Genomic DNA, 26,742 nt, shown 5'->3' with positions numbered 1-26,742 from the left:
TTGGGGGGGGGCAGCATTTTATTCTTGGGCCAGCCCTGCTAACGACCATAATGCAGTATTGAGATATTTTGGGAAAATACTGAATTATGACCACTAGATGGAGATGACAACCATAGCAAATAAACCTATTAGATCAAATACAATTATTTGTGACAGCTGTACAAATTCTTGAGATTATTGTATAATGATTTTTATATAAACGCCTTGTGTGGCAATAAAGAAAGTCATTAAATGGAACTAATAAACAAACAATGGCTTTATTTCATGTGAATTCTATTATTTGAGTGTTATGGAAGCAAATATGTCAGTACAAGAGAATTTATTTCTTAGAGACTTGTAGATGTTAATTTTTAATGCTGGAGTTGATCTCTGTGATGTTAGTAAGCTTCAAGAATCTTTAGAGGTGAAGATGTATGACCACATTCTACAGATTTATCTTCATAGCCATAGACCATGCATCCCAGTGGTCACTGCGGAAAAAAATAAAAAAATAATTTGATCCCTTGATATAGACATAATTAAAAGGTATGCAATTCAGAGTTGCATATCCTGAGGTTTTCGTAAATATCCATGTATCGTTAAACGTTGTTTTGTAAAATTTGAAAAACTTTCTGAAAATGCTTTGTTTATTTATTAGACAAGAGTATCCATGCACGCTCCTGAAGAAACTATAAGGCGAAACATGTAGAACAATTGTGGTACCTTTTGCATGGAAAACATATATTTGTATTCCTATATACTTGCTTCTTCTTTGTATATTTGTCTAAATAAAATATTATTTTTTTACCATAACTGTTGTTGATGAGTATTTGAATAGCACCCAGAAAGTCCCATACATTCCCCATATAGGGGCTTCTTTTTCATCATAAAGGGACGTTGGTGCTGATCAATCAATATTGGAAATTTATCGCTCAAAAAATCTCCCATTCCAAAGATAATAAAATAGAATAGAAAATAAAAGGAATAGAATAGAAAAAAAAGTTATGGAATAGAAAAGAATATAACAGAAAATAAAAGGATATAATATAATAGTTTAAAACAGAACAAAAGAGTATAGAAAATAAAAGAACGCGATAAAATGGAATAGAATAGAAAGAAACAGAAAAGACAAAAAAAAAATAATATAATAAAATAGATTATAACCATCTTCTGAAATTTGAATAGAATGAAAAAAAAAACAATAGAAATAATATAACAATTTTCCAAAATTCAAATATGATCAATTTGTATTGAATAGAAAAGAATAGAGTAGAGTAGAATAGAAAATAACACAATAGTATAGAAAAAACAACAGAATAGAATGAATATAACCATCTTCCTATTCTAACCTGTTTCCTATTCTAACCTGTACCTCTGTTGGTGTATGGATCACGGCTTGCATGAATAAAGGTGTTGTATTGGAGTGCGGCCGTCCGCCTCTCCTTTCTTCCATTGATTGCTTATGCTGATCCAGCACCCTTCATCTCTCAAGCAAGGATGGTGTGAATGTGGGATCACCACCTGCAGCGGTCATTTTCTTATTTTCCTGTACAAAAACTGTAGCTGCTGACTTTTAATGAAAAGAAACTCACCTGTCCCAGGATCCAGCGCTGTGTTCATCTGAGGGGGCGCTGGCATCTTAACTGTGGGTACCCTGCTGTGACAGCTTGCGGCTTCCTAGCTGGCTGCCCGCTGCACTTGCGCTAGCCTCGCTGCGCATTGTGAATGGCCCCGCAGTCAGGATATAGTGGGGATAGAGAGGGGATTTGAACTTCCCCTTTTGGGTGAAGTTCCGCTTTAATATTTAAACTTTTTTCATATATATTTCTTGTTTGTTAAATTATTTTTCCTTTTGATATTTGCAAAGTGCAAAAAAAAAAAAGCTTTATTTCATTTGTAAATAACTTTGCAAAGCTTTACACCAGAATCTGAATTATTGTGTAATTTTAAAAACAGACAAATTAAAGACAAATTATGAAATTAAAATGTATACTTTTATTCTACAGTAACACTATTTTCTTTCATTAAGCAAACACTAGTTAAAGTGTGCTTTTTTTAGTTTTGTTACTTTTTTAAAATCTAAGAATTGTATAAAAAAAAGTTAATTTTGAAAGACGATATCATGAAAAGGAAGCTTGTTTGTATTAAAAAGAACAACAATAAATGTATTAATTTGTTATGTTAACCACTTGCTTACAGGGCACTTAACCCCCCTCCTGTCCAGACCAATTTTGAGCTTTCAGTGCTGACGCATTTTGAATGACAATTGTGCTGTCATACAACACTGTACCCAAATGGTTACACAGATAGGCAGCACTGCTAGGTGGCACTGATTGGCACTACTGGTGGGCATTGATAGGTGGCACTCATGGGCATTGATAGGTGGCACTGGTGGGCACTGTGGGCACTGGCAGGGGGTACTGGTGGCACAGATGAGGCAGAATTGCCTCCTTCCTCTTCGGGACCGATGTCTCTTGCACATAAGCCGGTGATCTGCTTTTATTTCTCCTCGCGCTGTCAAAACGATTACCGAACTTTTGTTTACATCATGTGATCAGCTGTCATTGGCTGACAGCTGATCACATGGTAACGGGCCGGGATCGGCCCTTACTCGGATCTGTGATAACCCGAGTCTCAGTGACTCAGTAATCCATGCAGGGCGCGCGGGGCGCGTGCAAAGGGGAGGCCGCCATGTGACGGCCTCCCGGAAATTCAGGTCCGTGCTGTGCCCATCATTTGGCCATAGCGCGAATGCCAAGTTGTTAAAGGATAAGTTCACCTTTACAAAATAAATAAAAAAAAATTTTTGCAGGTAATAAAATATGCGTTTTATTTATTTTTTTCTTGTTAGAAGCCTGTAAAGCATTGCACCAACAATCAGCAGATCCTGGGTGTAATGCCACGGTCCTGCAGACTGTCTGTTTAGCTATCTGCCCTTACCTCTGATAGGTCAGGCAGTTACTGACTCACAGGAAGCTCAATGAGCTACCTAGAGAGCTCAACAGCACCGTGGTAATTGATTGAGAACTTCAAGCTGACAGCTGCATAGGCTGACGGGACTTGTCATTTTCATATTCTCAGAACATTGAACGAATGATGTGGCTGGGCAAGCAGAGTGTTTTTGTTTAGATTGTGACAGTGGGTGGGGGAGAAATCCCCCGCTCCCTGTCAAAATGGGGGATCAAATTGGTACAGGGGCCGGTGCATCTGTAACTGCTACATGTTGCACCCTGAATATGGGTGTAAAATGTCACATGTTACAAAAGGTGAACTTATCTTTTAAGTAATGACAATGTTATTACAGAATAAAATGGTCCATCGAAGAAATGTTAAAACTTCTCTGGTCCATAGGGGGTTTACAGGTGTGAGAGGGGAAATGGTTAATCTATTGTGTTTGGAAACCAATCAAGCTGGAAACTCTACACATATGAGCCATTACTTACAATTTGATATAATCAGAAAAGCTGGTTATATTCAGATTAACCTTTCAGCAAGCAGTCATATTTTTACTGTCTGAAAGTTTCTGGTATTCTCTATCTATTTCTATTGTCATTATCATTTGGTAATAATAAAATTAATAAAACTGTTAAAACAACTGTAAAATAAGTTAGACCAGTCATTCTCAGCCAGGGTTCCTCCTGAAGTTGCCTGGCGGTTCCTTGTGCTGTTGCTGAGGGACTTCCGATTTATTAGTTCCTGCGCTAAGGACATTTGCCAGAGCTAGCTGCATGACACCAATAATATTTTTGGTTGTCAGTAAGGGTGGCATTCTGACCTCCACTTTAAGGGGAGCTATCAGGATCTGAGCTCAAACCTGGAACCTCTTCTGTGTTTGGCATTGGCCCTTCTCACTGAGCTATCTGGAATGCTGGATAGCTTCCTGTCTCATTTATTGGACAATCCTGCCAGATCCATTGGACAACCCTGCCTTGTGTCTTGATTGCTGTTGAACCTTGAACTCCTTGTTATCGACCTTTGACTTTTTCCCCGATTACTCTTCTACCTGATCCTAACCGGCAACTAAGAAGAAAAGAAGGCTGGATGGCCTTCTTGAGCTATAAGTAAGCACCCGACCTTGGTGTGAAACATGTAAGCTGATACCTGTAGTTCACCTTTGTATCCCACACTTGAATAAAGAAATTGCATAGGAGTGTGGCCGTCCAGACTCCTTTTCTTCTAAGAATCTGTTTGCATACAGGGCTTGCACCCTCCATGTGGGATAGAGGCTTTTTGGAGCAGCAGGGTAAGAGAAACTGCCTTAGAGCGATGTACATGTACCCAACCTGCAACTACTTGTTACCGACCTTTTGGCTTGTTTAATGACCAAGCTTCCATTTGATCCTTATCTGCTTATCGGCTGCTAGACCCCAACTTGCTCCCCTCCTGGTGGGGCGATCATGAGGACCGTGACCTGGTGCTCTGGTGCACACCAGTTAGTACTTAGACTCCGCATCTTAGGTGAGCCTGCATTATCTGCCAGGGTGATTGCCTGTGTACCTATCCTGCTAGTAGGTGGTAGTCCTGCAACTGCTATAGCAACTGGTCTGATTGTGACAGGAGCATTCTTAGAACTAACACTCAATAAATTCGTTTTATCAGGAGTTCCCTAAGATCTGAAAATTATTTCAAGGGGTCCTTTGTAATAAAATGTTGAGAAAGGCTGGGATAGACTGTAAACCTTCATGCCGTACTTACCAAGTAGTATTGTTCAAGGGTTGTTCAGGTAGTGGATATCACTGATGTGGCCTATAAAACAAAGTAAATGGCTTGGTTTGTTTCTTAACCATCCTTTGAGGCAATGCTGATGTTCTGCTGGTGATAATGTTTATTTATTTGAATTCATTAAAATTAAATAAAAGCAGGTATTAAAATGGCTAACAAGTATTAAAGTACAGTATATATTTTACATAGTCTGGCTGAAAAAAGACACAAGTCCATCTACTCCAACCAATAGATTTTGTAAGCATCTCCCCCAGAACACCATCAATAGCATCTCTTGTATCTTGTTACAATATTGCATAAAATTTTTGCTTTTAATCGAATGATGAAGAACATGAACAAGAGCATGAAGAGTCATTGATAGGTAACTGCAATACATGCAATATAAGAACCAACCACTTAAAGTTTGTGCCATCCTTGTGTCTACAAGCCCATACATCCCTTAGCAGGAGTAAAGACCACGGGGATACCGAGGAGAAGTAACTCATCCTAATGTCTGATCAGTGAACCCTGGTGATCTCTACTAGATCTTCATCGCCAACACACGCAGTACTGGATACACAATCTTGTTACAAAATATGGGTGGTATGATTCATCCAGTTTCATCTTATTATGGTCTTTTTTCCAGAACTGCTGCCACAGTGTATCCCGAATGAAGCCTTTTGTATTCCCTCTATCGATGAACACGCTGAAAAAGTTTCCAAAAAGTTTCCAACCCAACTGATTCTAGGTCAATGGCCCAAACCTTATACTGCTATTCGAAAAATGGTAACTCCAACACTGCTGTCTCCCAAAGAGGTTCAAGAATCTTATTCTTTGTTGAAATTGCTTACACTCAGTGTTCTACAAACTTGCATATACACATTATAATCCCTTGAAGCTGCAGCAGCCACCTTTAGCCCACCTTAATTTCGTGAAGTCTAAATAACGTAGATAATAACGTAGCAATCCCTCTCCTCATAATCCATACTTTTGTTGCCATGTCTTTTCACAGCTATTAGCTGTCTCTGCCATCAATCACTTTTGCTCTTCATCATGTGTGGGCATGATCATTATAGCTTCCCTTTAGATGTGCCTCCCTGCTAGACACTGGGTGTTGCAGGCTTTAGCTGTGCACCCTACTGAATAGTTTCTTGTTAAAGTCTGCAGCACCCAGTGGCCAGCAGGAATGAACATCTAAAGGGATTTTATGGAAGTGTTCTTTCCTGTAATGCTTCGCTCCATACAGGCTGAGAAGGTTTTAAGCTGGAACCCCAGACCTAACATCTAAACAACACAGTTAAGCCTTTCCTAGGCAACAGGCCTAGGAATACAGCAGAATTGACCTACCGCCACAGAGGCCAGGCCTTGGAGAGTAGAGACAAATATTTATACCCTTCCCTAGCAAGCACAACTGACAATAAACCTCTTGGTGGTTGGTGAAAGAAGGACATTGATATTCATAATCCACACCTATTGTCTCTTCGAAGTGGACAATCCGAGACAGATCATATTAATTACCAAGTCTAATATTGCAGAGCTGTAATAGTAACACTTTTATATAAAAGAAAGAGTTTGCATTATCACTTTTCTATATTTCATGAGCTTTTTTCTCATGTTATTCTCTCACTATAATAAACAGCAAAGGAGGAAATACGCTCTGTGTCTGCTTTTACACCCTGCAATTTACATTAGAAACACTTTCTCTTACAGAAAGATATATTATGTGCAAAGGTTTCACAAAAAACAAGTTCAATTTTTACAAAATTTCTTACCAAACTGCTGGGGGATGAATTCTTCCAAAGATGTTTTCTGACAAGATCCATAACCTGAGGCAAAAACAAGCCACAATCATTTGCAGAATAGACTCACTGGATAATTCCAAATCGCTCCATTACGAGTTATACAATGTTTATAAATAAAAAGTACAACCAGACAGAATATGTTTAGGTGGGCTCAGAAAAAATAAAAAGCCCACCACTAAGCCAGTGCTAAGCACAGAAAACTATCCTACATTTGGGGGAAAAATGTCCTATTTTTGCTGTATGATAGGAAACGTGCAGATTCTGTTATAACATTATTGAACAGTCTAATGCCCTGTACACACGGTCGGACATTCCAACCACAAAATCCGTTTGATTTTTTTTGACGGATTTTGTCCGAAACTGGTGTTGCATACACACGGTCAGACAAAGTTGTCGGAAAAAACAATCGTTCGGAATGAGGTGTAGTTCGCTGCGTACGACGTAACTACATAGAGGCTAGTAGCCAATAGCTTTGGTCCTGTTGGGCCATTTCTGTGAAATTTATTGGAGTCAGTTAAAGTCCCTGGAATAAGTTAAGTTATTTTTGGAGGTTTTTGAAAGTCAGTGAAACCAAATATATGGTCTTGTCTGAAGATCTGCGCATGTGCACAGATCTTCACATACCAGTGCACAGGATCAGGGTCATACACACATCTACGCTTGCACGCATCAGCGTGAAATAATGTGCATGTCTGGCACTGACTTTGGTGCCCAGTAGGCTATATAAAGTATAGCAGCGCTTAAGAGAATTGACACTTTCTGATTCATCTGTGCTCTACCTACTTTGTCCTTTGAATTCACCTGATCTTGATACTTCTGTTCCTGCCTTTGTCTCCTGAAGCTGCATCTCTGCTGCCCCATTGTTGCCAGCTTCTGCTTTCCTGACCACAATTCTGTCTTCCGCATATACGTGTTCCTTTGAAGAGACCCTGTATGAATTCCAACCACACATATCCAGTCACTCTGCATTACCTAGACCTTCATCTGGCCAGGAGTTTCCCTACAGGCACCTGTGCCACTCCTTATCCTATTATACCAAGCCACCAACCTCAGGGGGAAAACAGGACAAGAAGAGTAAGGTAAATTACATTAAGAGTGCTATGTTTTTGAAATGGCTCCTGAGGATTAGCGAAGCTCCAACCATTCTGAGTTGGTTCTTGTACCCAGTTGGCCTTGTATTATCTAGGAACTTGATATTGGATGTTCCCCTAGCCATTAGAGTGTGTCTAAATGTAGCCAGGTGCTGGGCTACAGCAAAATAGAGAAGGAGACATTGCCCTTTGTCCTTTTGACTCTCTACTGTGATGCTGGATGTTGCACTATCATCCCCAGCAAGCAGGGAGAAAACTATAGCCAAGAAAAACCTAGAGACTTCTATGCAAGAAGCTGAGAGCCATGAAAGTTGTGGTCTCAGACATTAGCCATAGAATGGGGCCAATGGATCCTTTGCACTGCAATTTGTGGGAGACTCTGAGGAGGGGGAGTGGCGAGATGGCTTTTACCAATATGCTCAGGAAACATCTTTCTCTTGGCACTGAGAGAACAGATGAGAGTACATCTGTTGCATATCATAAAAGAACACAAAGACCACATCTTCCAACAACTTAGTCATGTGGTGTAACTGATATCACCCTATGTCACTCCTCCTTGTATAGGAGGCCACTGCCGTAGCCCAACACAATCATATACAAATAACTTCCCTTTTCGGGGGGACACGAGAGGTCCACCACCAAGAAAGGGTCCAGATGTCTACTTATGGCTGTAGTGGACAAATACGGGTGAAACCTTTAAGATTAAAAAAGATTTATTTTAAATATCAAAAACACCATTATTGCACAAAATTCATTCAGCCCAATGGCTTCATTAAAAGTAATCCTAGTATGTTTTCAAGAGACTAGTTATTTGTACATCTGCTGCTGCTGATCAGACTGCTGAGAGGCCAGACCAGAGGAAACGCCCGAGGCAATGCAGTGCAGACCACAGCAACTGCAGGGAGACTAGAGCCTCCCCATGCCCTCTACTTTCCACCACTGCATCTCTTGAGGCACCTATGGAGAGACTGAAGGGGCTCCCCTTCCTACACCGAGGGTTCACAGCTGCACCACAGGGACTGGTGAGAGGGCACCGCACATTGTTAACACTGCCAGCAGGGACTAAGTTACAGGAGGCAGGACATTATTTACACTGCACCTATACTGCACTTGTACCACACTTATACCACACCTTTACTGTATCTTTATTGTACATATACTACATGCTTGTTTACTAAAACGTTGTTAAGTGCACCACTGCTTCTTAAAGGACCCCAATAATAGCCAGCAGAAGAACAACATAAGAGACAGCCCTGTGGTAAAACAATCCTGAAAGTCCCCATTGTTGCCTTCTCCCATTTCCTTCCTTCCTATGGACAGAGCACATCCAGTCAGTCTAGGCCGGGCACAGTTGCCATCAATGCACTTTGGCAGTATAGTTCCTGTGTTTGGTAAATCAAGTTTTATTACTGCTCACTGCTGCACTTTTAGATGATGAGGCTACTGTTTATGCTGATCTGGATGCCGAGTGTTATCTCTATCTCTCTTGCCTAGTCCTTACTACTAATCACCCTGTATCCTAAATGGTGCTACTACCATTGCTAATCCATTTCTATCAGGTGACAATACTGTATATTAAGTTTGCCCTTACTGTCTAGTTCAGTGCCAGTTATCTTTGCTATAGAACTACTACTAGGTACTAAGTATTACTTTCAGTGATTGTCTGTGATATTGCATACTTGGTACACTCAACCTAGTGTGTCAGAGGGGTTGAAGTTCTTCAACAGATTGATGCAAAGAACAGAGGACCTATCCTAAACAGCTGCTCCTACAGGGGTAGCGCTACATAAACCCAATAACAAAAATGTTATATATTGCAGTTAACACACCATAGATGTTACATAGTTACAGTAGGCGAGGTTGAAAAAAGACACAAGTCCATCAAGTCCAACCAATGTGTGTGATTATATGTCAGTATTACATTGTATATCCCTGTATGTTGAGGTCGTTCAGGTGCTGATCTAATAGGTTCTTGAAACTATCAATGACCCCCCGCTGAGACCACCGCCTGTGGAAATGAATTTTACATCCTTGCCGCTCTTACGGTAAAGAACCCTCTACGTAGTTTAAGGTTAAACCTCTTTTCTTCTAATTTTAATGAGTGGCCACAAGTCTTGTTAAACTTCCTTCTGCAAAAAAGGTTTTTCTCTATTGTGTGGTCACCAGTATGGTATTTGTATATTGAAATCATATCCCCTCTCAAGCGTCTCTTATCCAGAGAGAATAAATTCAGTGCTTGCAACCTTTCCTCCAGACACTTTATTAGCTTTGTTGCCCTTCTTTGTACTCGCTCCATTTCCAGTACATCCTTCCTGAGGACTGGTGCCCAGAACTGGGCAGCATACTCCCGGACCAGAGTCTTGTAGAGTGGGAGAATTATCATTTTATCTCTGAGTTGATCCCCTTTTTAATGCATACCAATATTCTGTTTGCTTTGTTAGCAGCAGCTTGGCATCGCATGCCATTGTTGAGCCTATCATCTACTAGTAGTGTGGCTACATTACTTTTCTTTGCTCAGGTTTTTTCTATTTAGCTACACCGTGCAATCTAACACACTTTCAGACCTAGAGTGGCTATGCTCACTCACTCACTCCACTGTATCTATGGAGAAGCTATGGTTGTCACCATGGTTGTTACTCTTGGTTGTCTTCCTAGTTTGGACTACAAATATGTCTTTCTCTCTTCATCTCCATTACATGTAGGGCAGTGGGGCAGTTTACAGAAGATAACAGTGCTTGTGATTTCAGTTGAATTCACAGGCATTATATGGAAAAATGAACAGGTTTTTATATACTTGCTAAAACATTTCCTAGCCTGAATAAAAGAAATCAAATGAAGCCATCACATCTGAGAACCGGCAAGATGCAATATATTACATTTTTGTTCTTGGGTTTAGACACCTTTAATGCCAACCCTAACCCTAATACTATTTTGCTGAAAACACAATTTCAGTAAAATCACCCATCTCCAAAATCCAATATGATTTCACCCACACTGTGGAGATGAGGGGTCCCAGAAGTTGTATCCAAGGTGAGTCACTATATCTCAGCTAAGATTGTGGGACAATTGCTTGGTAGACTGAAGTGAATGGTCTGTCTGTTTTTCTGTTTCAATCATTTTAATGAAAAATGTTTATGGACAAATAGAGTTGTATTTAAATTTGCAATTTAATACCTAAATTGTATGTATGGATGTATGTATGTCATCCAAAGTAGAAGAGATCTGGTGTTATGCCGCATACACATGACCAGACTTTGACAGCAAAGGTCCGACGGAACAAATCGGTCAGACAATTCGATAGTGCGTGGGCTCCATCGGACTTTTGCTGTCCAAAAATCTGACGGACTTTAGAAATAGAACATGTTTCAAATTTTTCCGCCGGAACTCCGCCGGACCCAGTTCCTATGGAGAAATCCACTCGTCTGTATGCTAGTCCGACGGACAAAAAACGACGCTAGGGCAGCTATTGGCTACTGGCTATGAACTTCCTTATTCTAGTTCGGTCGTACGTCATCACGTTCTAATCCGTCAGACTTTGGTGTGATTGTTTGTGGCTAAGTCCGTTCATTCGGAAAGTCTGTCAGAACTCTGCCGAAAGTCCGTCGGGACGACCGTTGGACCTAGTCTGCTGGAAAGTCCGGTCGTGTGCACGTGGCATTAGACTCTGGAGTGATGCAACTCCAAAGAGGTGAGAAGGGCAGCGAATGGGCGGGGGGGGGGGGGGGGCGGAATATTTAACATGTTAAAACCCTGATTGGGATTAAAAACTAAAAATCTACTGGGTGAGAAAAAAACAAAAATGCTATACTTTAAGTTTAAGCAAAGTAGTCAACAGACTAGTTCTATACCAGGGAAATACTAACCTTTTTATCCAGAAGACAGCCAAACAGCAACAAAAAGAAACCCTGGGGGTTGAAAAGAACACAAATGTATATAAAATAGTTTTTCATCACAGTAAAAGTATTTAACATTTTAACCCATAATAGATTTTTACAGTTTGGGGGAACGAGGGCTGTTTAATTTCCCAATGATAGAGAAAAGTGAGTGAATCTGCTTGAGTTCATTTTGTGCAAGTTTTGGTAAACCCAGAAAGTCCACAAAGCTGGAACTTAGCGCCAACCTCCAATAAAGTCTGTGTACTGGTTTTTTTTTTTTTCTGTCCATGTTAAAGACATATAGGCAATCTATTGCTCAAAAGGGACATGGGGAGATGGCCACAGCCATGGCGAGGGGACACAGATACCAATGCAAAAATTTAAAAATTGGGTCTTTTCATGAGAATTAATGGGTAGCATTAAAAATACTAATCCTTGAAATAAAATGTTTGATGGAAACCTTAAAGCTAAACAATGTAGTCCTTAAAAAAAGGGAAAAAACAGCATGAGGTTTCTCTTAAATTTTCACCTAGACAGTTATCCAGGCATGCAGCCTGCGAGAGGTGGCCAGAAAAGGGAACCCTGGGTGAAATTGATGACCATTAATAATGAGAATTCTACATCTACACATTAGCAGGTGTTGATTCGTGGTGACTGAGAAAGACCTTACATTGACCTTACACTGAAGGACACCAAGGACACGAAAATGGATTTACATTGGTTTCTCTTTGTTTCCCTGAGGAAGGGGACCTTGCGATTTCCCCAAAATGTTAGCATGGGAGTTTGATCTATATGCACATTTTTTTCTTAGAGTGACCCCCTTGGTATATTAAAGGAGTCTAACTGACAGTTGATCTTCACCAGAGCTCCTGAAGGTGGATATTGGCAGAGAATCTAGTGGTCCTAGTTTTCTTCATTGCAACTATCATCAGCTTGTGACCCCCAGGATCACCCCACCCTAGAGCGAAACAGGGATGGCTGTGGTGTGGTTGTGGTGTGCAGTACCACGATAGTAGAAACAAGAGAACTGAGGTGCAGATAGCTAGCACAGAGGAGTAGTCAGGTCAAGGCAAGGGTCTTGGCAGGTGGCAGTCAGAAGAGTGGTAAGGTCCAGGCTGGGATCTTGGCAGGAGGTAGTCAGAAGTAGGGATGAGCCGAACACCCCCGGGTTCGGTTCGCACCAGAACTTTAGAACGGACCCCAAATTCGTACGAACGTTAGAACCCCATTGAAGTCTCTGGGACTTGAACGTTCGAAATTAAAAGTGCTAATTTTAACGGCTAATATGCAAGATACAGTCCTAAAAAGGGTTTGGGGACCTGGCTCCTGCCCCAGGGGACATGGGTCAATGCCTAAAATGTTTTAAAAAATGGCCATTTTGGTGGGAGCACTGATTTTAATGACGATTAAAGTGGGGAAAAAAAGTGAAATATTCCTTTAAATATGGTGCCTGGGGGGGTGTCTGTAGTATGCCTGTGAAGTGCCACGTGTTTCCCGTGTTTAGAACAGTCCCTGCACAAAATGACATTTAACGGAAATAACGTCATTTAAAGCTGTATAATTTGTTTTGTCGTACATCTTTTTTCATCTCACTTGCTGTTGTCTCCTTCCGTTTGCAAGTAGGAGATGTTTGTAAGTTGGATGTTTGAAAGTAGGGGCCTGCCTTATATGCTCTGCAGAAATGGCGGAACAAGGTGTTGGTTTTGCCACAACATTGTAAGCCCTGAAAGTGACTCTTGGTGGGCGCTGGAGCGCCCTGCTGTGAACGATTATATCAAGAATTGTAATTACATGCCATTGTTGAACAGTGGTAGAAAAATTGACCTTTGGTGGTTGTGGTGCTGGTGCCACAACACTATAAGTCCTCACAGTTACTCTGGGTGGGCACAGGAATGGGCCCTCCTGTGAAATATTATATCAAGAATTGTAATTACATGTCCCTGTTAAACAGGGGCAGAAAAATTGGGCCTTAGGCACTAGTGCTGGTGCCACCACACTGCAACCTCTCCCATATACTCTAGTTTTATTGCAGGAATTAGCCCTGCTGCAAAGCATTGCATCAAAAATTGAAATTAAACACCCCTGTTAAACAGGGGCAGAAAAATTGGGCCTTAGGCACTGGTGCTGGTGCCACCACACTGCAACCTCTCCCATATACTCTATTTTTATTGCAGGAATTAGCCCTGCTGCAAAGCATTGCATCAAAAATTGTAATTAAATGCCCCTGTTAAACAGGGGCAGAAAAATTGGGCTGATGGCATCACCCAGAACCAGAAATGTTCTTCCAACATATCAGCGGAGGAGGAAGAGGATAGACAATCAACATAACAGGACAGTCACTCAGCATCAGCATAGGCAGTCTTGAAAGGATGTGATATTTCAAAAAAAATTATTTTGTTACATCAGCTTCAGGTGCTTGGTAGCTGTGGGTGATCTAAGACTGATTCATCTTGATAAAGGTCAGTCGATCAACTGATTCGGTGGACAGGCGCACCCTGTGATCGGTAACGAAGCCACCAGCAGCACTGAAGGTGCGTTCCGAAAGAACGCTGGATGCAGGACAGGCCAGTAGCTCAATTGCATACTGTGCAAGCTCTGGCCAGTGATCCATCCTCAAGACCCAGTAAGCCAGAGGATTTTCGGTGGGAAAGGTGTCCAAGTCTGACCTTGCCCCTAGGTATTCCTGCACCATGTAAATCAGACGCTGGCGATGGTTGCTGGAACCGATCATACCTTGGGGCTGCAGACTAAAAAATTGTCTGAAAGCATCAGTCAGACGGCCACCTTCTCCACCGCTCCTTCTGACCGATGCCTCAGCAACACGTTTGTAACCTCCCAGTCTCTGGGAACGCGTTGCACAGACCTTTCTGCAAGGCCTCCCGGAGATGTCTCATCCTCTGCGATGGCAAGATAAGGTCGGCAACCTTACCCTTGTACCGTGGATCAAGGAGAGTGGCCAGCCAGTAATGGTCCCTCTCCTTGATCCGAAGAATACGAGGATCCTTCCGCAGGCTTTGCAGGATCAGGGAGGCCATGCAGCATAGGTTAGCTGAGGCATTCGAAACGGAGTCCTCTGGGTCACTAAGGACAACATGATCCGCAGCTACCTCCTCCCAGCCACGTACAAGTCCACGTGTTTCTTGGGACTGTAAATCATCCCTACAAGACTGCTGCTGCTGCTGCTGCTGATGCTGAGTGCCAGCCTCCACCTCCATGCTGACACAATCATCCTCCTCCTCCTCTTCCTCCTCCTCATCCCCTTCCTGTGTGATGGGTGGCACAGCAGGAACACTGTCTGGATAAAGGGGGCCTTGAGAGGCAAGGAAGTCTTCCTCTTCCTGCCTCTGTTCTGCCTCAAGTGCCCTGTCCATTATTCCACGCAGCGTATGCTCCAAGAGGTGGACAAGAGGTACAGTGTCACTGATGCATGCACTGTCACTGCTCACCATCCTTGTGGCCTCCTCAAACGGTGACAGGACAGTGCATGCATCCCTGATCATGCCCCACTGGCGTGGTGAGAAAAAACCGAGCTCCCCTGAACCTGTCCTGGTGCCGTAGTCGCACAGGTACTCATTGATGGCCCTCTGCTGCGTGTGCAGCCGCTGCAGCATGGCCAATGTTGAGTTCCACCTGATGGGCATGTCACATATAAGGCGGTTCTTGGGCAGGTTCCACTCCTTTTGGAGCTCAGCCAGCCGAGCACAGGCATTAAATGATCGGCGGAAATGCACACAGACTTTCCTGGCCTGCTTCAGGACATCCTGTAAGCCGGGGTACCTGCCCAAGAACCGCTGCACCACCAGGTTAAGGACATGAGCTACACAGGGCACATGGGTCAGTTGTCCCTGTCGGAGGGCGGAGAGGAGGTTGGTGCCCTTGTCGCAAACCACCATTCCTGGCTTAAGCTGGCGTGGCGTCAACCACCTCTCGGCCTGCCCCTGCAGAGCTGACAAAACATCCGCCCCAGTGTGGCTCCTGTCCCCCAAACAAACCAGCGCAAGCACGGCATGGCATCGTTTTGCCTGCGTACTTGCGTAGCCCCTGGAACGCCTATGGAGCACCGCTGGTTCTGAGGACAGAGCACTGGAAGAGGCCATGGAGGAAGAAGAAGGGGAGGGGGTGGAGGAGAGAGGTGTCACAACCAATAGTAGCATTTTGGAGGCGTGGTGGCGGAACAACCTCCAACACTACTGCACCTTGTCCTGCATCCTTCCCAGCTGCCAGAAGAGTGACCCAATGGGCCGTGAAAGACAGGTAACGTCCCTGTCCATGCCTGCTGGACTATGAGTCAGCGGTAATATGCACCTTACCGCTGACCGCCCTGTCCAGCGAGGCAAGGACATTGCCTTCCACATGCCGGTAGAGAGCCGGAATCGCCTTCCGTGAGAAAAAGTGGCGTTTGGGGACCTGCCACTGAGGAACCGCACATTGTACAAACTCACGGAAGGGGGCCGAGTCACTGATGATGACATTGAGACGAGGGAAGACGATGCATTGGCAGCTGCTTTGCTAGTACCCTGAGACTGGGTGAGAGAGGATGAGGAGGATGAAGAGGGCTTGGTCATTCACTCTACCAAGTCATTGGCATGTTGCGGTTCAACATTTCCAGCTGCCGAAAAGACGGACAAGTGTGTCCCATGGCCACGTGCTGATGACAATGCACCGCGTCCACGACCAGCACTGTTGTCTCTAGACACAGAGCCTGCTTGCCCTCTTTTATCGGCTCGCGCCTGTCTGCCTCTCCTTGCTGGCCTTCCAGACATGGTAATGGCCTGAATGGAGTTGGGTAAAACAGCAGTTGGGTAGTGTATATTGTGCTGGAGGCACACAACACCCACTAACTCGTGCAGATGCCTTTATTATAGAACACCAGAGATAAAGGGCTATACTGTAATGGAGTCACACAACACCCACTAAGCCCTGCAGATGGCTCTATTAGAGAACAGCAATAAAGGGTAGATACAGGTGTATATTGTGCTGGAGGCACAAAACACCCACTAACTCCTGCAGATGCCTTTATTATAGAACACCAGAGATAAAGGGGTATATACAGATGTATACTGTGCTGTGCTGGAGGCACACACAACTTCCAATAACTCCTGTAGATGGCAAGTGGGCTCAAATAGAGAAGAGCTATGTAGGTGGATATAGCGGTGTGTACTGGGTACAGAGCACGCAGACAGCACGCACAAGCTCCTAACACTACTGACTGCAAGCTCTATTATAAAAGATAGATCACTAGCTATATAGGTGAGGTGAATATAGCGGTGTATACTGCGGTCAGGGCACGCAGACAACAACCACTACACAACAGCAAGATCGAAAATCGTCCGATAACGATCGGTGTGTACTGTGTTGAAGGTACACAGAACACCCACTAACTGCTTCAGACGCCAACACACTACACAAGGCCGCCGCGCTGGCGGCCTTATATAGTGTGGGGCGTGTACTACACAGCCTGAGCTATGATTGGCCACAGGCATCCTGCCTGTGGCCAATCATGGCTCTCCTCGCTGTTGGCGCTGTGATTGGCAAAGCATGCGGGGTCACAGTGCATGCTTGGCCAATCATGAGCCAGCAATGCACTGCAATGATGCAGTGCATTGTGGGCCGTGAGCGCCACACGAATTTGGCGCGAATGGCCCATAACGTTCGGAATTCGCCGAACAGGCGAACAGCCGGTGTTCGAGTCGAACGTATGTTCGACTCGAACACGAAGCACATCCCTAGTCAGAAGAATAGAATGTAAATATTTGCCAGCACACCGAGGATCTTCAATTACATCAAAACAGTTTTTTTATTGAAGAAAGATCACATCACAAACAGTGTAGTGCAATGTTTCAGAGCCACAAAGGACACATTAGTCACATGCCTGTTGTGTATGTTCTAGTACCCAGCTGGTAATCGATGCAGCACCTGTTATCTTAAGAGCTAATTCCGGGAATGTGTGCGATGGGAATATGGACTGTGTAGGCAGTAGAATAGTCATGGTCAGGTTTGGTCATAAACAGTCAGGCAATCTTGCAGATAAGTATTACAGCTCTTGCAATAATAAATAGCTGGTGATTAGACAAAGAACCAGGCTCTTGAAAGGTTGGAGCTTAAATACCCTTTGGTTAGAGGTAATGCATAGTGTGGTTTGAGGGAACTCTGAAAGTCCTGGCAAATTGGAATTGGAATTGGAAGTACTGGCAGGGATTCTATAAATATAATTGGAAATACTGACAGGAATACTATAAGTGCCATTGAAAGTCCTGGCATGGTTTCTGTGGGTACCATTGGAAGTACTGCAGGGATGTGTAGTAATAGATATACTCACAATAAATTGTGGAAACTCCTCTTTTGAAGTGATGGGGACTACTTACTCCGCAGTGATAAGATGCTTGTGGATCAAGATTGAAAAGGGATCTCTGGCACTGAATTAATCTAAACACGTTGTAATAGGTGCTGTCAATTAGCAAATTTGGTCAAGGATGTCACCTGAGACCCCTGGCTTTTCGCCACAATTGTTTAGTGGATCATTGAACTGCAAACAGGCTGGGTTAGCCTCAAATCCATATCTGAGCTGAACCTGAATCTCACCCCTACTCAGTGGGCGTTTACATGAAATCCCCACCTTTGCATTACTGGAATGGGTCAAGCTTGGCTAGTAGTCCTCCATACAGTCCTATAGAAATGACTTGCCCATATATTTGTAATAGGGATCCATCAGAGTATTTTTGTGACTTCCGGTGTGTTATCTAGTGGGTTATCAATAGAAGCACTCAAAGAATTCACTTGAACACTTGATCACTCTAAAAAAGTTGGAAAAATAATCTGACCTGCTCATAAGCATATTCTCCAACAAGGGGCATTCTCCTTGTGACATCAGTGCTCTGAGAAATAAGCACTATATTTCATTCTTAAAATAAGGGCCAACATAATCTCTAGCAGTTCCCTGCTACTTTGGTTGGGAGTAGTGTGCCAACTCTGAACCCCAATGAAATCAATGAAAGCAAAATGGTGAAAACCAGTGATGACCATTTTTAATGTTAATAATAGGGATGGGATTATCAAACAAATGTCATGGGGGGGGGGGGGTGGCTTTGAATTGTCCCAGGGAACATGTATCAAAGCAATAAAAATGTTTTACAAAATTCCATTTGCCGGGGAGCAGCAATTTTAGTAATGGCTAATTTGAAACAATATAAATGCAAAGCTACATGAAATACCATACACACATTTACAAAGAAAAATGTGTGTTTAAATTGACAGCTGCCCCACTTTTTCGGTTTTTAATAAAAGCAGCCAGGGATTCCATTCCCAGATATTGAGCTGCAAGTTTGAAAATGGCTTGCTTAGCTTTTGCTAGACTTGCAAGGCTTCACAAGTTTGTTGCACAAATGCATGACTCCAGATCATCTTTCTTTGCAAACATCCTGCAAGTCTGCTGCAAGTTATGGTTCAGTTATGTTATGAAATAGTCATCCCACCACAGGGGTCACTGTGACATGCAGAGCTCTTGCTGTAGACTCGCCATTGCAACTTTGCACTTGCTAGAAACTTGCGATGCAAATTTGCTACAAATTGAAAAAGTGTCAACTAGAATTTATGCTTCAAGTGCTCTGCAAGTGTACAACTTGCCAGTGAAAATGTGGAGCAAGTTAACAAGACTTACAATTTAACACTGCCACAAATTTGTGGCAAGTTATCCTTGATATCTGGGTTCATATATACAAGATCCACATTCAAGTGCTTCAAGTGCTCTGCAAGTGTACAACTTGTCAGTGAAAATGTGCAGCAAGTTAACAAGACTTACAATTTAACACTGCCACAAATTTGTGGCAACTTATCCTTGATATCTGGGTTCATATATACCAGATCCTCATTCTAGCCAGAGGGTCTGAAATAAATGTTAACGTGGGGACCTCCAAACAAAAAAAAAACCTGCATGGGGTTCCCCCCAATTCATACCAGACCCCATAAATCTGGTATAATTTTAAGGGGAACCCTACGCAATAAAAACAAAACAAAAAAAAATGAAAGCTTGAGATCCACCACAAGTTCTATACCAGACCCTTTGGGACCCCCTGGCAAAGCACCTTGTTCCCATGTTGACGAGGACAAGGGCCTCCTCCCCACAACCCTGGCTCGGTGGTTGTGGGGGTCTGACAGTAGGGGACTTATCAGAATCTGGAAGCTTTAACAGAAAGGGGGCACCCAGATACCGACCCACCTATGTAAATGAGTTAAACATAGACATGGTTTTTGACAAGTCCCTTAATCTTTTTTGTTAACAGAGCCCTTTTTAAATGTTTGCACATATGTTTAAAAGAAAAACATTTTAGGTCTGAAGAGTATTTAAAACACCCAAAACATAATATATTTCCTAGAAATCAGACTCCCAAGAAAATAAAAGTAGTATTTCCAATTTTATATCACACAATATTAGTGCAACAGTTTATCACTTGTAAATTTCAGTAAAAAGATACACTAAAGCAGGGGTAGGGAACCTATGGCTCTGGAGCCAGATGTGGCTGTTTTGATGGCTGCATCTGGCTCTCACCTCTCAATCCGCAGATTGCGTAGTGTGCTGATCCATGGATTGAGCCCATAGGAAAGGCTGCAGCTTCGGCCTAGCTCCGGAACTGCCGCCATCTTGGTACACCCGGTGGCAGCCTAGGTGAGCGGCACACCTCAACTGCTCATGGATCTGCCTGCCTGTGTAGTGGTAAGCAGGCAGACAATCGTAGGGGAGATCTGGATATTACAATGGGGGAGATGACGTGGATATTACAGTTATAATTGAAATTAGTCCATTAATCGATTAAAAAACAAAATCATTTTAAACATATTGTATGGCTCTTGAGGAATTACATTTTAAAATATGTGGCGTTCATGGCTCTCTCAGCCAAAAAGGTTCCCTACCCCTGCACTAAAGTTAATTTTTGGGCACAAAAAGGCATATGGCATATTATTCATGCTTGTTAGAAATTTTGATAAGTAACATGTATGAGTTAAAGACATGATACAGCTTGAAATCATCTGTGTTTATCTCTTAAAAAATTAAAAAAAGGAATGCCTTTCAAAGGAACTTACCTGAAGAGGGTTGAGAATTACAAACATGTATTGTAAAACTGTAGATTTTTGGGCTGCTGGGATAGAGAAGAGAGGGATCCCAATTGCCCATGTCAAACCAAACTGTGGCACACAAAAGATAACAGCCTTTGCCATCTTTTTCAACACTTCTTCATCATCACTCTTCCCCTCAGATATTGATGGCCTCAGGAGTTTCCGGATCACAACAATGAGTACTAGGAAATTTATGAACAAGGTTACCATCACTGGTATAATAAATGCCAAACTGGCACCAGACGCAATGTCCAACCAGCAATTAGGGCTTTGCATATAATTGTTTGGAGAATATGCCAACAGCGTGCCCACAGCTATAGCCACTGGGCACATGTATCCCAGCACAACAGAGACAGACACAAGCTCAGTCTTGGTAAAATGGTGGAAAACAAAGAGCAGCCGAGATGCCAGATAAAGGCCCTGAATTAGGGTCCAAGAGAAGAAGCCCATGAAGGAAAAGTGAATGCAGAAGGTGAAGGCCATGCATAGCTGGTCTTGAACAGGGTGGTTAATGAAATCAGGTGCTAGGAAAGAGATCATGCCAATTAAAAGGAAAACAGCCATATGGATGATGACCACGTGTCTGTACAGAGCTGCCATTTTCACAGAGTGTTTCAAAAGTATCACTTGTATCAATATACAAACTACTAGGGACGCAATGGAAATAAAAAGTCCAATTTTGGTAATGTAGTCCTGTATAGTTGAATCAGCAGTATTTTCCTGTATGGAGTTAGACATCAAGACAGCAAAGGAGGTCAGATGACTACACATGCAGTAAACGGATCCATTGGAAACTTGTGTAACACAACCCTGGGATGACCATTTATTAGAAAGGAAATCCCAAAAGACGCACACAGCGGTCTGGTCACACGTCCCGTTCTCACATGTAAAGGTTGTATTGATGTTGGCCATGTGGTAGCTACTATCATTTATCATCATCACATATATATGTATGTTACTGGCCAAAAAGTAGCCTGCATCCATTGCGTTGTTATTATCACACAGGCCGGTAATGTTACAGTTCTTTGGACTGTAAGTCATAAAGAGCAAATTCATATAACATCCAGAGGGAAAATTGTTGTCTTTATTTTGCAGTGACACAGATGCTGAAGAGTTAAGGTGCAGGATTTTGTTCTCTTCAAGATCTCCGCAAGGGGACACGGTGCAGGAAAACTCAAAGTTCCTGTAGGATTTATTTAAGGCCTGATAGGTCACTGACATCACAGAAAAAACATTCTCAAGACATCTCAGTAACTGAGGACCAAGGTTCTCCTCCAGACTGATTGAAGGCTCCAAAGAGATATCCGTCACCAGCTGGTCAGTAACTAAAAGCACTTTCTGTGTGATAGAAAAAAAAAAATACATGACATATGTAGGGCCTAAGCCCAGTAACTGACAACCTTAAATCACTACCCAAGCCTACCCCTTAATAACAGATGACTCGACAAGGTGGAGTAAATGGCCAGCTGGCCTTTTATTAATACAATATATAAAATGTAATAAATAACTTTTAAAGTTTTTTACCGTCACTTCAAACTCCTTTAAATGGGTCATAAACAAGGTGCAACCACCAACCACTGGTCACTGTGAACTACCTTGAACTTTGAACTCTTGCCTCCAGTCGGAAACCCCGGACTCGGAGGCAGTACCCAAAGTGTCACAGTGACCTACCCTTTTTTAACCCTTCCGGGTTAACCCCTCTTAACCCGGCAGTACAATAACCACCCCCATCCCATGGATGGGTACTACATGTTCCATACATGTACCTCTCCTTCTCCACTTCCAGCGACCCAAAAGACTGCCTTAGCTTAATAGCCCCTTTTAAAACAAATATCCTCTGAAATACAGGGCGGGTGGGTGGAAATCTCTTCCTCCCCCGCTCGAGACTGACGTCACATCCTCCTTCCTGCACTATACTTTTTTGCCTGCGCACCGCCCAGCCCCTAGACACTCCACCTCTCTTAAAGCTCTAACCTCCATCCCTTAAAGCAGCGACTGTGCTATTCCCAGCACTGTCGTCCCTCCACCTATTTCTCTCTGTCTTCTGCTCCGGGACTCTCTGTAGCACAATATATGTCCATGTTTCTCTTATGCCCTGTAAACACGGTCAGAATTTTCGATGGAAAATGTGAGATCGGACTGTGTTGTCAGAAATTCCGATCGTGTGTGGGCTCCATCTGACTTTTTTCCGCCGAAATTTCCGACACACAAAGTTTGAGAGCTTGATCTAAAATTTTCCGACAACAAAATCCGATCATTTAAATTCCGATAGGGGGTAGAGAATTCCAGCACACAAAGTGCCACGCATGCTCAGAATAAATTACGAGACTAAAGCTATTGGCTACTGGCCTCTTTATAGTCCCATCGTACATGTTGTACGTCACCTCGTTCTGAACAATCGGATTTTCCGACAACTTTGTGCGACCGTGTGTATGCAAGACAAGTTTAGGCGAAAATCCGTCTGAAAAAATCCAAAGGATTTTGTCGCCAGAATGTCTGACTGTCTGTACAGGGCATTAGCCTTATCTCATATTCATTCTACATACTTCCTTTCATTTTACAGTATAACTAAAGGAGATAGATTAGAACACCTTTTTTTGTCTGTGCCCCCATTACAGAGATTTACCTGCAATGGTGAAAGGGTTAACTAGGGGCAATCAGGGGGTTAAAATCTTTATTAGGTAGTATATGGTATCGGGGGGCGATCGGGGGGGTGATCGAGGGGTGAGTTGTGTGCCTATGTGTACCTACATATCAGTGTAGTGTTGGTGCACTTACTATGTGTTCTCCTTGCAGTCTGGTCAAAAAGATCACCCCGAGGAGAATGACATCACTTCCTCCCTGCCTGTGTTTACACTACACAGGCGGGGGAAGCTTCTCATTCGCCAGGAGCGATCGAGAGGGGATGGCCAGAAACCAACGGCCATCCCCTCATCCCGGATCTCTCCTGAAGCGAACGGACCGCTGCAGCCAGCGGGAGGGGGTCCGATCGGACCCCCCACCCGCTGGAAGTCAAGCACGTACATGTACGTGCTTGTGCCTGTCGGTGCCATTGTGCCAACGTACATTGCCATGCGGTGGTCCTTAAGTGGTTAATGTATTGACATGATTGGAAGAACTAATAGTGCTCCCTGGTTCTAAAATTGGCTTTAAAGCAGCAATGTACAGTATATATTTAGTATATTGTGATCCTTGATACTTACTTCTACTGTGGTCACGTTAAACTTGAGGTTTGCCAGTTGAGCATTTTTAGTGATATTCCCTAAAATGTATAATGCTAGTGGAATTTCGGTTTGCTGAAACCCAACAGAGGAGCTGGTGGTATAATTCCAGAGTGACTCTATGACATCGACTCCTCCTGAATTCAGCTGGTTCTGGAAGTATTGCAGAACAGTTAAAGAGATTGAGGAAGAATAGGGCATAAACTGTCATTCATCAAAAGAATATATCTAAGTACTACATAATCCCCCCAAACCTCCCCCAAAGTTATAAAGAAACTTTATTTCATCATTGGCCAAAAAGCAATGTGGTGCTATCCCTGCAGGAGCCACTGGTGAATAGGGATCCTCCAGCCTGCACAGCTTTTTATTTTTTTTGGGGTATTGAACTTGGATGGGGTTAAGGGTATTATGGGATGCCCATCTGACTTTAGCAGAACTTCTCAGGGACAACATCTTCTGTACAGTCTACACACTCCTTAGCTTCCTCTAGCACAACACTTGCTTGAAGCACATCAAATCCCAGGACCAGCTGGCACCTTTTTAGGCGATCTGACAATAGGGCTCAGTCAGATTTTAGCAAATGCCCTTTACAGGCAGGGATTGCAGGCCCCTTAGTTGTGTAGCAAAGTCCTAGTGCCCAGCTGTCCTACTGTGGCTTCTGATTCCAGCACCACCTCTTCAGGCACTGCCAGCCCAACTGGCTGAAGCTGCCCCTTTCTCTAGCTCTCCTAGCTAAGCCTCCACAGTCCTCCCAGACTGACTTTGCATCCATCTCATAATCTCAGACTGTTCTCACCCAGTCCTCTCAGGCTACCTCTAAGTCCCCCCCGACTGTACCACTCACCAGCTCACCTGGCTGTCTTCTCCTTAGAGATCTCCCAGATGTGCTCTCTGGCTCCTGCTGTCCTTACACCTGCTCCTGTGCCACGGGACAGGATTTCTCCTTGGGATATCAGAGGATACCTCCTGCAAAAGCTCCCAGGCCTGAGGTCACCCCCCCCCCCCCAAACTAAAGGGTTACCCTCAAGGGCCCACCGACAGCCCAGTTTGGCCCACCCAAACTCTCCTGCCTTGCTGGGCTGACCCTTAGTATTTGATGGTGCCTGCCCACTGCCAACCCTTCTATTCGGGATTGGTCAGGGCGCTCATGAATACTCCAGGCAGCTCCTCCTAACCTCCCTCCCATTCTTCTGAAAGTTTCCAGCAAGTTCCAGAAGTAGGGGGAGGTACCAGAGATGCTGCCTGCTAAGTCATACCAGCCCTCCCTGGATCAATCACCCGACCCAGACTAAAACACAGGCTTAGCTGGCAGCCAAGCCAAAACATTTTACCTACACTAATAAAAAACCTAACACTACCTACTCTAGCACACTAGAGGGCACTACAGCAATTACTGTATGTACAGTGACTGGCTGTCCCTTCTGATAGACAAAGCAAAGTCAGTAACAGCTTCCCCGTATTTCTGTTGCGCAGTGTTTTTGATTTTTTTTTTTTACTCATGGTGACTTTTCATGACTTTTAGGTTTGTTTGGTATAATGCCTCACTGTATACAGTTTTCTTAAGCAAATTGTTTTATTTTTGGTAAATCTGTTGCGGTTTCCTACCTGGAGATCCTGCAATTAACAGAACGTCTTGTTGCAGGCTGACAACTAGGGATGAGCCGAACACCCCCCTGTTCGGTTCGCACCAGAACCTGCGAACAGACCTAAACTTCGTGTGAACTTTAGAACCCTATTTCGAACGTTCACAATCTAAAGTGCTAATTTTAAAGGGTAATATGCAAGTTACTGTCCTAAAAAGTGTTTGGGGACCCGGGTCCTGCCCCAGGGGACATGGATCAATGCAAAAAAAAGTTTTAAAAACGGTCGTTTTTTCAGGAGCAGTGATTTTAATAATGATTAAAGTGAAACAATAAAAGTGTAATATTCCTTTAAATTTCGTAGCTGGGGGATATCTATAGTATGCCTGTGAAGGGGCGCATGTTTCTGGTGCTTAGAACTGTCGCTGCACAAAGTGTCAAAAAACGGCAGTTTTTAAAACTTTTTTTTGCATTGATCCATGTCCCCTGGGGCAGGACCCGGGTCCCCAAACACTTTTTAGGACAGTAATCTGCATATTACCCTTTAAAATGAGCACTTTAGATTTCTCCCATAGACTTGTATAGGGTGTTCCGGCTTTTCGAATTTGCTGCGAACAGCCCAAATTGTTCACTGTTCGCTGAACAGGCGAACAGGCAATGTTCGAGTAGAACATGAGTTCGACTCGAACTCGAAGCTCATCCCTACTGACAACACTAAGCCACTGCCTCACAATTAGCAGCAGCATTATCAGCCTGCCATGAGAGCCGCTTCAATTGGTGGTTGGGCTGTCTATCTGATAGACCTGATAAGCAGCCCAAGGACCAACTGAAGGAGCATACAGCAGGCTAACAACACTTCTGCTAATTAGTGAGGCAGTGGCTTAGCATTGGGAGCCTGTAGGCAGGTGCAGTTAAATAGTCTGCCACTAGGTGGCTGTGCGTCAGAATAGTGTCTGGTTACAGAAGATAGCGTCATCAGGCGCTAGGCTCCTTTTAGTGAGAGCCCTCCTGTAGTTATGTAATGGGATAGTCAGTGCCCACATATAAGCCAGTATCGGAGGAGTCCCAGTGCAGTTGGGGTATGAGGGCCAAATACACCATATCTATGCAATTGCAGCCAGCAAGTGGATTCCATGGAAATGGCTTGAGGCTGAGAAGGGGTAGACCTGCACCCAGGAGAGCTGTGGACATCCTGACCCTCATATATATATTACAGGTGGGTTATACCGTTTAATTATGACATTTGTGTGCACTCTTTTCCCGCTCTGGTCCTCCTTTCCCATTTCTTGTTCCTCCACTCCCCTTTCGTTCCCCCTCCCCTCTCCCCCTCCTTTCCTACCCTTTCCCCTCCCCCTTTCGTTCCCCTTTATTCCCCCCCCCTT

General features: G+C 43.5%; 1 protein-coding gene across 1 annotated transcript in view; it reads right to left on the bottom strand.

Annotated features, from left to right (window-relative positions):
* Positions 1–330: 330 nt before the first annotated feature.
* LOC143986787 (uncharacterized) overlaps positions 331–26,742 on the bottom strand; it is a 48,568-nt gene continuing 22,156 nt past the window's right edge. The window contains exons 4-9 of the mRNA XM_077485194.1: positions 23,763–23,933; positions 20,527–21,897; positions 11,437–11,478; positions 6,453–6,506; positions 4,675–4,725; positions 331–470 (exon numbers count right to left, since the gene is read on the bottom strand). Coding sequence (XP_077341320.1) covers positions 4,699–4,725; positions 6,453–6,506; positions 11,437–11,478; positions 20,527–21,897; positions 23,763–23,933 — 1,665 coding nt within the window. The 3' untranslated portion in view covers positions 331–470; positions 4,675–4,698. The remainder of the gene's footprint in view (positions 471–4,674; positions 4,726–6,452; positions 6,507–11,436; positions 11,479–20,526; positions 21,898–23,762; positions 23,934–26,742) is intronic.

Source organism: Lithobates pipiens, unplaced genomic scaffold, assembly GCF_037356315.1.
Source record: "Lithobates pipiens isolate NorthernLeopardFrog02 unplaced genomic scaffold, aLitPip1_a1.2 Scaffold_18, whole genome shotgun sequence".
In the NCBI taxonomy this organism is placed as follows: Eukaryota; Metazoa; Chordata; class Amphibia; order Anura; family Ranidae; genus Lithobates; species Lithobates pipiens.
The sequence above is the reverse complement of the archived record's forward strand: the minus strand, read 5'-3'. Positions and strand labels throughout refer to the sequence as shown.